The following is a 12,500-nucleotide window of genomic DNA, read 5'->3' as shown; positions in this document are numbered from 1 at the left end:
TTGAGGATAACTCAAGCCTGCTAATCGGAATATGTATAGCTGGATTCTTAGTGTATGATGTAACAACCGGTCCTGTCCTGTCAGAACCTCAACCCAGTTCAGCTGATGTAACAAGGACACCAGTCCTGCCCAGAACCATGCCCCCAGAGAGAGAGAGAGAGAGAGAGAGAGAGAGAGAGAGAGAGGTTGTCTTATAAGGGAGCCCGGTTGACAGTGTTGTGGCGATTGCGTCCAGGACCAGGCTTAGTATATATACATGTCAAGTAGACAGAGGAGATGAGACTCACGTGGTCAGCAGAGGCTCCGCCCCCTAGCTGCTGGTTATCGATGCTCGACCACAAAGCTCATGGTGGTCCCATCGAAGGAGGGCGGGGCCACGATCCTCGGACCTTGCTGCTGCTGAGATGTGATGCTGATGACCGGCTTCCTGTCCGTCGCTGCCGTCGCCATGGCTCCCCGCCCCCCGCCCACCTTCCCCAGGGTCACCGGCATCGGTAGAGTGGCGTGGACACGCCCCCCTGTGGCGCTGTAATATGGGCTCTCTGCCACCCCCTCCTGCTGGGCCCGCCCCCCTGCTGCTGCCTTCCCCCCTCCAGCCTCCGGGTGTGGTGGCGCCAGGCTGAGGGCGGGGCCGGGCAGGAGGGGGGGCGGGGACAGGAAGCCTGGGTAGATCATGTAGGTGGGTGCGGAGGCGGCGTAGGCTCCAGGGGGAAGGGCCAGGGGGGGGACAGACAGGGGGACCGGAGGGACGGGGGAGACCGGGGGGGCGGGCGTCTGGGGGACGGTGACGGGGACATCCAGAAAGTGTCCCGTCTCTGGGTCATACAGGCGTCTGATGGCGGGGAGGGCGAGGGGCGTGTCTACCAGGTAGAAGTGTCCCGTGATTGGGTCCAGAAGCATCTTCCTCTGGCTGGGGGTGGGGCTGGGGGCGGGGCTGGGGGGGTCGGGCTTGCCCCCCCCCGATGAGAAACAGAACACCTGCGGCTGCTGCTGGGGGACCACTCCCCCCGTCATGGCCGCTGTTGCCGTTGGCAACGCTGGCCGGCGGTGGTGGTAGATGGTGGCAGTGGTTGGAGGGAGCGTGTTTGGGGAGCCCGTCTCCATGCTGACCCTGGGTTGACCTCCGCAGGCGAGGAGACTGACTCCAGGAGGGTGGGGCCTAGCGACCGTTGTTAGAGCGGGTAGTTTGGTCTCACTGCCACACCTGGAAACCCCCGTCACCCCCACCCCTGCCCCCACCCCCACCCCCACAGGCATGGTCAGGTAGTTCTCAGAGTCTGTGTTGCCTGGTTGGCAGGCCTGAGGGAGGGAGGCATGGCTCTCTGTGGGACTGGCTTTCAACCTGACCCTGTCCACCGCAGCTCGTTTTGGGGGGAATATCTTCAGCGACAGGGGGGCTCCACGGGGTTTTAACGGGGCTTGAGACGGAGGACAGGTTAGTGACGCGTCATTGGCGACCGTTAGCTTCTCACTGCGCCCGACGTGAAACACGCTTTGGTTACTGAACTGTTGACTGTGCTGCTGCGCCTGCGTCTGAAACGCCTCCTCTGCGTACGGGACGTGTATGACCCGTTCCTCCTGACTGGGGCTTGTGTCTGACAGGGGAGGGAACTTATCACTGTGTGTGTCCGAGCTTGTCAACCGATCACAACCTGCCGCTGAGCTAAGAAACTCTTCCAGCTCCGCTCTGCCGCTGCCGCTACCGCCGCCGCCCTGCTCCTCACTCGCGATGAGAGACAAGACATGGCTGTCCGTGATTGGCCGAGGCGCCTGGGTTTTGCGCTTCCACTCGTTCCTGTCAAAAATGTACAGCTGTTCCATCGTTTTCACCGCAGCCTTCAGCTTCTCTAACGCCGCCTGTTTAGGGACTTTTGACTCCGGTTTACGTTCACCTGCCGCGTCGGTTGTTTTTTCCTGCCTCTGTTTCGCCGTTTTTGTCTCAGGGTTCGGGTGAGGGTCGGGCTGATCGGGGTTGGACTGTTTGGCGAACACGGGTGCCGTTCGACCCGTTGCCCGGTGTGGCGACGTGGGTTCGTTTCTGGCGTATTCTGATGATGGTTTGGATGGTGATGATCTGTCACTCTCCGTTGGCCTGCGTTTTGGCGCATCAGCCACGTGTGCGCGTTGGTTTAAAACACTGCTATTGGTTTTTACAGAGTGGCATTTTATGATAATAGGACTGGGGGAGGGATTCTTATCGGGCTCTTTTTTAGTTGCTTTATTGTCTTCGCGTAATTCAGCCGCGGCGGCAGCGGGGGTGACCGGACATTTACTCTCGCCGTTATCCAGTGAGACAAAACGGTATGAGCTTTTAACGAGCTTGCGCACGTCCCTCACATGATGAATCGGCGTTTGAAACCTCCACTTGTTGTCCCTGATGTCCCTGACTGTAAAGTGTGGCACTTTATCCGCCACGGCACCGTGCATTATCGGGCATTGTGCCTTTAACGGATGCGCAGAGTGAGGACCTATATTAGGGGTTAACAAGTTGGCAATATTTAAAGGATTGCCTTTGTTTTCTTTCACGCTCCTCAGGCATATTTTGATCTCGGGTGCCTTCGACCCTCTCCCGTATCCTCCCGTACCCACTGTGGCGCGCGCGTTGTTATCGGTGCCCAGCTTTCTGTCCCCGCTTTCCCAGTGTTCCACCGGTTCTCCGGTAGCGGCGATTCTCTTGGACACCCCTCCTCCCGCCTCCGTGTCTTTCGAGAGCAGCTGTGAACTCGGAACAAACAGTTGAGACAGTTTAGTCAGCTTGCTTCTCCCAGCTGCTGCGGCTGCGCCTGTCTCCCTCCCCCGCGTGTCCATCTCCTCCTTCTGCGGCTCGAGCTCCCCGTCTCTCCACGACTTGAACGCGCTGTTCTGGCTCCGGCCGAGCGCGCCTCTCGTGGGCTCCCCGGTGTCCCTTTTCACATCAAAGCCCGTTTCAGCAGCGGGCTGGAAGCTCTCTGGTGCCAGTGCGTCACAGCTGCCTCTCCGCTCCCTCGTGGGTTCGCAGGAGGCAGGTCTGCTGTCCGCCGCCCCCGATTCATCCGCAGAGTTACTCGTGAAGCCCGAGCCGCTTTCCGAGGTCTGCCGGTGCACGCCTCTTCCCGCGCCCCTCTCTTTCCCAACGTCTGGGTCCTTGCTTGGGAAGCAGGGAGACTGGGACTGCGCGTGCGCCTGCGCCGGGTATCTGTCCCGGATCTCCCCCCGCTCCATCTTGCGCTCGTGCTCCAACTGCATCTTTTTGGAAATTACATTTTTCAAAAGGCTCGAGGCGAAGATGGCCTTCTTGTGTGTGTCCTCCATGTTGTCCCCTACGTCACCGGGCTGGCCCGCCTCGCACCCCGGCCTCGCTGGCACGGGCCCGGTAACCTCATCCACCGTGGAACGTAATCCGCGCGCATTTTCCGAACATTTTGGACGCCTCCCGAGCTCAGGTAACCCCGCTTCTACATTGCAACGAAAATTCAACGTCTCCGTTAAAGTTATGACCTCACTCCGGCCCGGTTGGAACGCGCCTGATAGTTCTATCTGCTGGCTGGAAGAAGACGCGTGACGCGGACTCGACACCTTCTTAGTCTGGGGCGCGTGCCCGCTCCCTTCGGCCGTGCCCTTTGACCTCATGGCTTTATAATCCGTGTTCTTGCTCATCTCGAACATGGCGGTGGAACTCTTGTGAGCGATGAGGCTCTGCTCTCTCCCCTGCGACACGTTGGACATGTTGCCGTATTTCAGATCCACAAAAGCGGACCATTTGTTTAATCCGAGCCCGTATTCTGACATTGAGGAGTCGCTGGAGGTGCTCAGATTGATAGCATCGAAATAAGGGCAGGCCAGACTCCGGAACGATTTAGCGGTTAAATTGCGCACCTCCTTATCAGCATCATCCAGTTCACTAATCGAACTGGACCCGCCGCTGGAATATTCGTTGATGTCTTTGCCGCGTAGTTTGGTGGCCAGGTGTTGCCGCCCAGGCGCGGGGATAAAGCACGGGACTCTGTCGCACATCAGGGCCTCGGCTCGAGCGTCACTACTGCCGAAGAAGAAGTGGCCCTGCCGGTCCCCCACGCTCTTGCTGCGGTAGCAAATGTTATCGTTCTCTAGGATATTGTTAGATTCGTTAATGGCTCGCGAGGAGGTCTTGATTGACAGGTGAATTTGTCCCGCCGGATTCCCACTACTACCGTTTTGGTGTTTGCACATGCTTTCGTCTGAGCTTGCGCATTTGTCCGAATCGCTCTCGAGCTCCATGCTGACCACTGCAGCGGCGGCGTCCGCAGCGGCGCGTTGGTGCGCGTTATGAGACTGCGCCTTGCTGCTGTTGCTCCTCTGCCTCCGTCCCTGCAGGATCAACCTTCCCTCCGCGGTGGCGTCGCTTTCGAAAGAGGCATAATCCACAAACGAATAAACCAGATTATCGTCCTCGATATCCCAACGGGTGCCCCGTCCGAAATCGTAGTCGACGTCATGGTCCAGCTCGGTCAATTGTATCTCGTGCGTCGTGATGTAGTGCGATTCGTCCTCCACCGTGTCCGGCGCGCACTGGTCCGACTCTGACATGACCACGCTCGCGGCCTCGTCAGACTCCGTCGCGCTGTTCAGATACATGTCGGTATACCGGAGCTCCTCGCTCTCGCTAGGGACCTGCTGGGGGCTGTAAGCACGCGGCGGGACGTCGGTTTGGAGTCCTGTCGTCTCGCCATTTTCAAAGTTGGGAACCAACGGAGGTCCGTCGGACACGGGCCCGGTGTCTGCCCAGTTGTCCTTCGAATACATATTATCCACATTGTCGTCGAGCTCGCGACCTCCGGGACTCCGGTCTCCCGAGGTATCACTGTTGCATTTGAACACCGCGAGCTGGTTCCCCTCGCCGGTAAAAGTCACTTTCACGGTCTTGGTGCCCTCTGATTTCATATCGGGCGAGTCGCCCAGATCCACGTAGTTGGACTCGTCGCGTGTAGCCTCGGAATGGCGCGTGTCCTTGTCCTTGGCGCCGGGGAGCAGTTTCTTATAAAGTCCGGGGTCGTCCTCACGGTAAATGAGAGTTTTCTCCACTGCTTCCATTTGTCCGTTTTCTTACCGGCAGACGGTCTCTGTTGTTAACGATGTTACCCCGACACGGGACGGAAAACTCTGCGCGCTTGAGAGACTGGGGGAGAGGGAGGAGGAGGACGAGGAGGAGGAGGAGGGGGCAGAGAGAGAGAGAGAGTGAGTGTGTGTGTGTGTGTGTGTGTGTGTGTGTGTGTGTGTTAGAGAGAGAGAGAGAGAGCGAGAGTGTTAGAGAGAGAGAGAGAGAGAGAGTAAGAGAGAGAGAGTGAGTCCGGAATCCCCCCCTGCCCTCTCGAGTGTCTACAGCACAGACGGCCGTGCGAGCGCACTGGGGACGTCCTCCCCGCGACGACAGTTGTGTGTATGACGCTCGAGTCTGATCACGGAAGACATGTCCGCTACACTGAAAGCACACACACACACACACACACACACACACACACACACACACACACACACACACACACTGTGTCAAACTTTCCACAGTGTGCGCGAACAACACACTTTTATAAACATTCTCTCCTAGGAACGGTGGTCTCGGTGGTCGGTGGAGCGCGCGGGGGCACAATCGATGGTGGGAGCTGAGAGTCAGCATGGAATGAAAACCGAGTGGATTTATCGAGCCGTGCGGAATGCGCGTAAACATGATCCCCCTCCCTGTGCCAGTGACAATAAATTAAGCGCGATGGCCGAATAGCTACGGTATTATATGCCGGTGGATTGAAGTGTTTGGTAGACCTCAGAAGTGTAGGCTACTGTAAATATCCAAAACGTTTTTTACAGTTTGATATTTTGTTGACGCTTGATATTGCCTTAAACACTCGCATTAGATTGTAGACAATATTTTAGTAAAGATGAGGACATGAAAGATGCACTATTTTAATGTTTTTTTTGTATAAACAGACGTTTCGTTTCAGTGCCTTCACGCGCACGCAGCACGCACACACACGCACACACACACACACACACACACACACACACACACACACACACACACACACACACACCTCTCCTCTCCACACACACGGTTAGTCTTACTTGGCTTGTATAACAGTTAAATATAGCATATATTGTGCACAAATACAAATATAAATATTATTTACAGTTGGCTAAAAACTTTACGAAGTTGAACAGTGTCGACATCCATCGGAAAAGGCTTAAATATTGCGTCGTTTGGTCGGCTAGTCAAAGCGCAATTTAGGACGTGGAATAGAAGAGGAACAGAAGGAGGGCGTTTGAGGTTTCAGCACCTTTCTAAGAAGAACAGCTCCGCCTCCTTTGTGGGTGACAACTTTGAGCGAACGATCATTCTCTCTGTCTCCCTATCTTTTTCTGTTTCTTTCTTACTACATGAAAATGCGCAAAAAGCGATTTATTTCAGTGTTTTCCCCCAGTTATCGGCGGGCTTCAAATCTCTGATTTGATGGGCCCTTATCAATACAACGATATTTGCTACCGTAGCTTAAATTACAGACCTGTGATGAATATCCCGTCTTTTAGCAATTACGGTTAACTTATCATTTCAGGGCCATGACATTGATCAATGCCCCCCCCCCCCCTCTGAAGACCAGTGAGCACTGGTTCCTACTGTGCTGCAGCCGACTCCGTGACTAAACGGTGTCATTATTAGTTCTGACATCACGGTGTCCATGACAAAGAAAAGAGAGAGAGAGAGAGAGAGAGAGAGAGAGAGAGAGAGAGAGAGAGGAGAGAGAGAGAGAGAGAGAGAGAGAGAGAGAGAGAGAGAGAGAGAGAGAGAGAGAGAGAGAGAGAGAGAGAGAGAGAGAGAGAGAGAGACCTGGCGTTAGACCAAGCAGCCTTGCGCGGTAGCTCCAAATACACTAGACTTAAAATATTTGTTGACAGCTGAATGTTATCAATGCTCCACCCACGATCATGACAGCTGCACACTCTTAATAGAGAGACAAATACACAGAGCCAGGAGTGGTGTGTGTGTCTGTGTGTGTGCGTGTGTGTCTGTGTGTGTGTGTGTGCGTGTGTGTGTGTGTGTGTGCATGCATGTGTGTGTGCTGTCCGTTTGGCCCTGTAGTATACCGGGCTACTGAAGCTAAAGGACGTCCAGTATTATTTGCTGTTGTTGTTGTTGTTGTTGTCGGAGGATGGGGGGGGGGGGGGGGGGGGGATTTTACTGTACAGGCAGCTGACGTCCATGTGGGAGGGTCCCAGGGTCAGCTGATGTCACTCCCCCTGCTCCTTTCTTCTCTCTCTCTCTCTCTCTCTCTCTCTCTCACCCCTCCCTCCCTCCCTCCCTCCCTCCCTCCCTCCCTCTCTCTCTCTCACTCTCTCCTTCCTCCCTCTCTCCCTCCCTCCCTCTCTCCCTCCTCCCTCTCTCCCTCCCTCTCTCTCACCCCTCCCTCCCTCTCTCCCTCCTCCCTCCTCCCTCTCTCCCTCTCTTCCTCTCTCCCTCTCTTCCTCTCTCTCTCTCTCTCTCTCACCCCTCCCTCCCTCTCTCCCTCCTCCCTCTCTCCCTCCCTCCCTCTCTCCCTCCTCCCTCCCTCCCTCTCTCCCTCCCTCCCTCTCTCCCTCTCTCCCTCTCTCCCTCCTCCCTCTCTCCCTCTCTTCCTCTCTTCGCCCTTAACATTTGCTCATACAGGTTTAAATGACCTCTACAAAGCTGATAAATTTAGGCGTCTATTTAAACTGGGGACGCCCGTCTCTCTCTCTCTCCCCTCTACCTCCCTCTCTCTCCTTCTCTCCCCCTCTCTCTCAAGCCCCTGCAGATCAGTTACCATATTCAAACAGCAGGTGTTAAATCATAACCTCCATTAATCAAACGCACAAACTCTCCCTGTGAAGACCTTTAAACTCTCACTCTGTTCCTTTCTTTCACTCTCTCTCTCTCTCTTTCTTTCGCTTCTCTTACTCTCTCTCTCTTACTCTATCTGTCTTACTCGATCTCTCTCTCCTTCTCTCTCTCTCCTTCTCTCTCTCTCACTCACACACACACAACACACACACACACACACACACACACACACACACACACACACTGCATGTTTGATACCATTCCTCATTCCGTTCCAAGCATTACAATGAGCCCGTCCTCTAATTTCTACCTCTGCCAGCCTCCCCTGCTGGATGCCTCGGGGCAGCAGCACACACAGCTGAAGCGTCCGCAGTCACCTCTGGCATGAACATGACCCGGTAGGCAAAACCAAACACCAGTTCTGAGAACTTGGGAGCAGATCGACCACAACCCCACATACCGTCGTAAAACCAGAACCTGACCACATCAAACTGTCTGGCCCAGCGCTAGGGGTGGGCGGACACACACACACCCTCAGAGTACAAGAGAGCCCTGTGTGTGTGTGTGTGTGTGTGTGTGTGTGTGTGAGGTGTGAGTGTTGTAACACCTGCTACAGAGCATTGAGCAGCAGCCAAAGGTCACACAGCCCAGGTTCTTACCATGACGTTGATAGGTTCAAAGTTCAAAAGGTCAAGTAATGATGAATCACTTGTACAGTAAAGAATACTTGATAACTGAAAAACGAAAACGAAAAGAAAAATCTCATTATGCGTCTCAGTCATATGTTAATCAAATACATCCCCAGTGGAGAAGACATTGTTTATTACAAATCAGACATTATGGCTTTCAGGGAAATCATGTTATCTATCACGCTCTAAGCCTGGTTCTTGACCCTGTAGTGTGTAAAGTAAAGTGTGTACTATTAGATGGTGTATATAGTCATAATGGTAGACATGTATCTATACACTCTGCTTCTCTGTCTGTCTGTCTGTTACCCGGCCTGTCTGTCTATCTGTTACCCAGTCTGTCTGTCTGTCTGTTACCCAGTCTGTCTGTCTGTCTGTTACCCAGCCTGTCTGTCTGTTACCCAGCCTGTCTGTCTGTCTGTTACCCAGCCTGTCTGTCTGTCTGTTACCCTGTCTGTCTGTCTGTCTTTTACCCAGCCTGTCTGTCTGTCTGTTACCCAGTCTGTCTGTCTGTCTGTTACCCAGCCTGTCTGTCTGTCTGTTACCCAGCCTGTTTGTCTGTTACCCAGCCTGTCTGTCTGTCTTACCCAGCCTGTCTGTCTGTCTGTTACCCAGCCTGTTTGTCTGTTACCCAGCCTGTCTGTCTGTCTTACCCAGCCTAGTGCTCTGCCACCCTCTAGTGGTTCACATGAGCATATGAGCAACAACAGCCTCGATAGAGAGCTCCGGTGCTGTGTAGGGGTGTAGCAGGGTGTTGTGAGACTAGGCTATGGGACAGCTCCCCTCCCCTCCCCTCTCCTCTCCTCCCTTCGCCTCCCCTCTCCTCTCCTCTCCTCTCCTCTCCTCTCCTCTCCTCTCCTCTCCCCTCCCCTCTCCTCTCCTCTCCTCTGTTGGAGAGCCAGGCAGTGTCAGCTTCCTGTGACAGCTCAGCACCGGTCAGCACAACTACGCTATCACCCCACTTACAGTAAACACACATACACACACGCACACACACACGCGCACATGCACACGCACACACACACACACGTACACACCCACCCGCACGCGCACACACACACACGCACGCACACACACACACACCACGCTGCCAGTAATCTGCCCTGCCAGTCCTAAATGAGGAGATGAATGATGCTAACCATACTACTAAGAGGATGCTATAGGCTGCCTTTAGCACTCTGTGTGTCTAGAAGAGCTTTATAAATACAAAATCAATAATTACGAATACATAACACACATATACACAGTGTGTTTCAGCTCCCTCCCTGGTAGCGGAGGCTGGCGGAGGTAGAAATCGGAGGACGGGCTCATCACAATGCAGGAACGGAATGAGGACCGGTATTAAACACATTCCTCATTCAGTACATCCCATACATTACAATGAGCCCATCCTCGGATTTCTACCTCTGTTGGTCTCCCTGCTGACACCACCTGGGCTAGGGTCTCAGGTGTTGACAGTGTAACAGAGTTGATAGACGTTGTTGTTGTTGTTGTTGTTGTTGTTGTTGTCTATACAGCGTCTTGGCCCTGTGGGTCATATGGATGTTTAATGAATGCATCACTCTCTTCAGTCCTCCACTGCCTTACGCAATCACACAGGTCATGAAATAACTGTGTGTGTGTGTGTGTGTGTGTGTGTGTGTATACAAGCTCGCCTGGGGGTTTATTGAATACTGTACATTCTTTAGTTTACTTAATCGAAAGGCAGTACAGTCCAGACCAGCTCGTCCCTGGCGAGGTTGCAGTTTGTGAATACCCGCCCACGGCTAACCCATCCCCGCCGGCTGTCTGGCGCTGTCCGCGGTGCTGAACACACATTTTCGTCGGAATCTTATCGAACGCAGAAACGTCACTCAACTCAGCGGTTGGGTTTTTTTTAGACTTGACTTTTCCCTCGATCACCGAAATGGTTAAATGGACAATGAACGGCTATCATTAACAAAAGTTTTTTCTAAAACATTTAAAATAATTTAAATACATATTTCACTCGACAAGGAAGGAAGCCTTTCGGATGAGGAGTTAGAGTAGATCGTAGATAGATGAGGTCGTAGATAGATGAGGAGTTAGAGTAGATCGTAGATAGATGAGGAGTTAGAGTAGATCGTAGATAAAGTCGCTAGCGTAACGGAAAGGAATCTGCAGCGGAAAGTGCTAGAGTCAGTATTTCCATTGTGCTGCATTTGTCTGCTCGGAGCGGTCAGGGAGGCAGTCTGCGTCGAAGTCGATCCCTGCCGTTTGTCATACATTTTCAATCATTGATATGTCGGCCACAAAGCATCGTGTATCGTTGGCCAGTCTGTTGGTGCTGTTTCTCGGTTTAACCGTTCAATCTAAACGGATTTTCAAATGTCCTTCAGGATGCTCGTGTTCGAAGGAGTCCATGATCTGCGTCGGAGCGACACAGATTCCGCGCACTATCCCGAATGACATAAACTCTCTGTGAGTAGGTGTTCTTGTCTTTATTAAACACCCCGCAGTTATCTTGATATTTTGATATTTACCACTAGGACATGATCATCAAAGACATGACTTTAGTTTGGAACAATTTCAAGGTGACAGCTTTTGGCTATGAGTTTCTGTGGAGTGTTTGAGTAAACCTTGGCAGATTAGTGGTCTAACTGACGTCACTTTGTCAATGATAATGTATTGTGTGTGTGTACGTGTTTGTGTGTGCGTGTATGTGTTTGTGTGTGCGTGTGTGTGTGTTTCTACTACAGGAGCATCGTAAATGGAACCTTGTCAGAAATCACGGAGGCCATGTTCTCTCTCATGCCTTCTCTTCAGCTCCTGTGAGTAAACCCTCTTAGCTTCGGCTCTAAGTATAAGTATGGGTGACAGGCGGGGTTCCAATGCGGGTCTTCCACGCGGAAGACCCAAGTGTCTACCACTAGGCCAAGAGGATATCCTCAAGGTCCGAATGAGACTCTTGAGTTGTCTCAGACAGGGCTACAGGGCCACAGCATGGATCACAACCACCTCCGCTACATACTCTGTTTGACTGCATACACCGTGAGAGGGGTGGAGGGGTGGAGAGGTGGAGGAGAGTGATATTTTAACTGACTGTTGGTTATATAGACAACCATTTCTATCTGACTTGACTTAAGTACACACACACACACACACACACACACACACACACACACACACACACACACACACACAGACACACACACACACACACACACACACACACACTCACACACACACACACACACACACACACACACACAGACACACACACACACACACACACACACACACAGACACAGACACACACACACACACACACACACACACACACACACAGGCCTTTAGGTCCATTATCGACAAATCAATATGTGTGTGTGTGTGTGGTTCTCTACAGGCTTCTCAATTCCAACTCCCTGACGACCATCAGAGACGATGCCTTCTCGGGCCTTCCTCATCTGGAGTACCTGTGAGTGTGTGTGTGTGTGTGTGTGTGTGTGTGTGTGTGTGTGTGTGTGTGTGTGTGTGTGTGTGTGTGGTTCATGCAGAGATACTGTTCTGTGTGTGTGAGTGGTCCACATAGAGATATTGGTTCTGTGTGTGTGTGTGTGTGTGTGTGTGTGTGTGTGTGTGTGTGTGTGTGTGTGTGTGTGTGTGTGTGTGTGTGTGTGTGTGTGTGTGATCCGTATAGAGATAGAGATATGAGTTGTGTGTGTGTGTACTGGGTGTGTTCCAGCCCAACCTAACCTCTGCCCACTCTCCCTCCCAGCTTCATTGAGGGCAACAAGATAGAGACACTGTCCAGGAATGCCCTTCGAGGCCTCAGGGACATCACACACCTGTAAGTCTCATGACTCCTCCACCTCCACCCTCCTCCGACTCTCCATCTCTCTTCCCTCCATCAGCCAGGGGAGGCTGGCGGAGGTAGAAATCGGAGGACGGGCTCATTGTAATGCATGGAATGGAATGAGGAATGGTATCAAACACATGTGATACCATTCCTCATTCCGTTACATGCATGACAATGAGCCCGTCCTCCGATTTCT

At 53.0% G+C, this 12,500-nt stretch overlaps 2 protein-coding genes across 2 annotated transcripts in view; one reads left to right on the top strand and one right to left on the bottom strand.

Moving 5' to 3' along the window:
* Positions 1-321: 321 nt before the first annotated feature.
* LOC310820957 (uncharacterized protein C4orf54-like) lies at positions 322-5,049 on the bottom strand (the record flags this gene model as incomplete). The annotated part of the gene is made up of 1 exon (XM_083692801.1): positions 322-5,049. One exon carries the CDS (start codon positions 5,047-5,049, stop codon positions 322-324), a length of 4,728 nt encoding a protein of 1,575 aa, XP_083548927.1.
* A 5,698-nt stretch (positions 5,050-10,747) lies between these two features.
* LOC310820956 (leucine-rich repeat LGI family member 2-like) overlaps positions 10,748-12,500 on the top strand; it is a gene marked incomplete at both ends in the record, with an annotated part of 6,036 nt that continues 4,283 nt past the window's right edge. The window contains 4 exons of the mRNA XM_083692800.1: positions 10,748-10,926; positions 11,205-11,276; positions 11,852-11,923; positions 12,224-12,295. Coding sequence (XP_083548926.1) covers positions 10,748-10,926; positions 11,205-11,276; positions 11,852-11,923; positions 12,224-12,295 — 395 coding nt within the window. The remainder of the gene's footprint in view (positions 10,927-11,204; positions 11,277-11,851; positions 11,924-12,223; positions 12,296-12,500) is intronic.

This window comes from Argentina silus, assembly GCF_951799395.1.
Source record: "Argentina silus genome assembly, chromosome: 21".
In the NCBI taxonomy this organism is placed as follows: Eukaryota; Metazoa; Chordata; class Actinopteri; order Argentiniformes; family Argentinidae; genus Argentina; species Argentina silus.
This window is presented reverse-complemented; position numbering and strand designations above follow the sequence as displayed.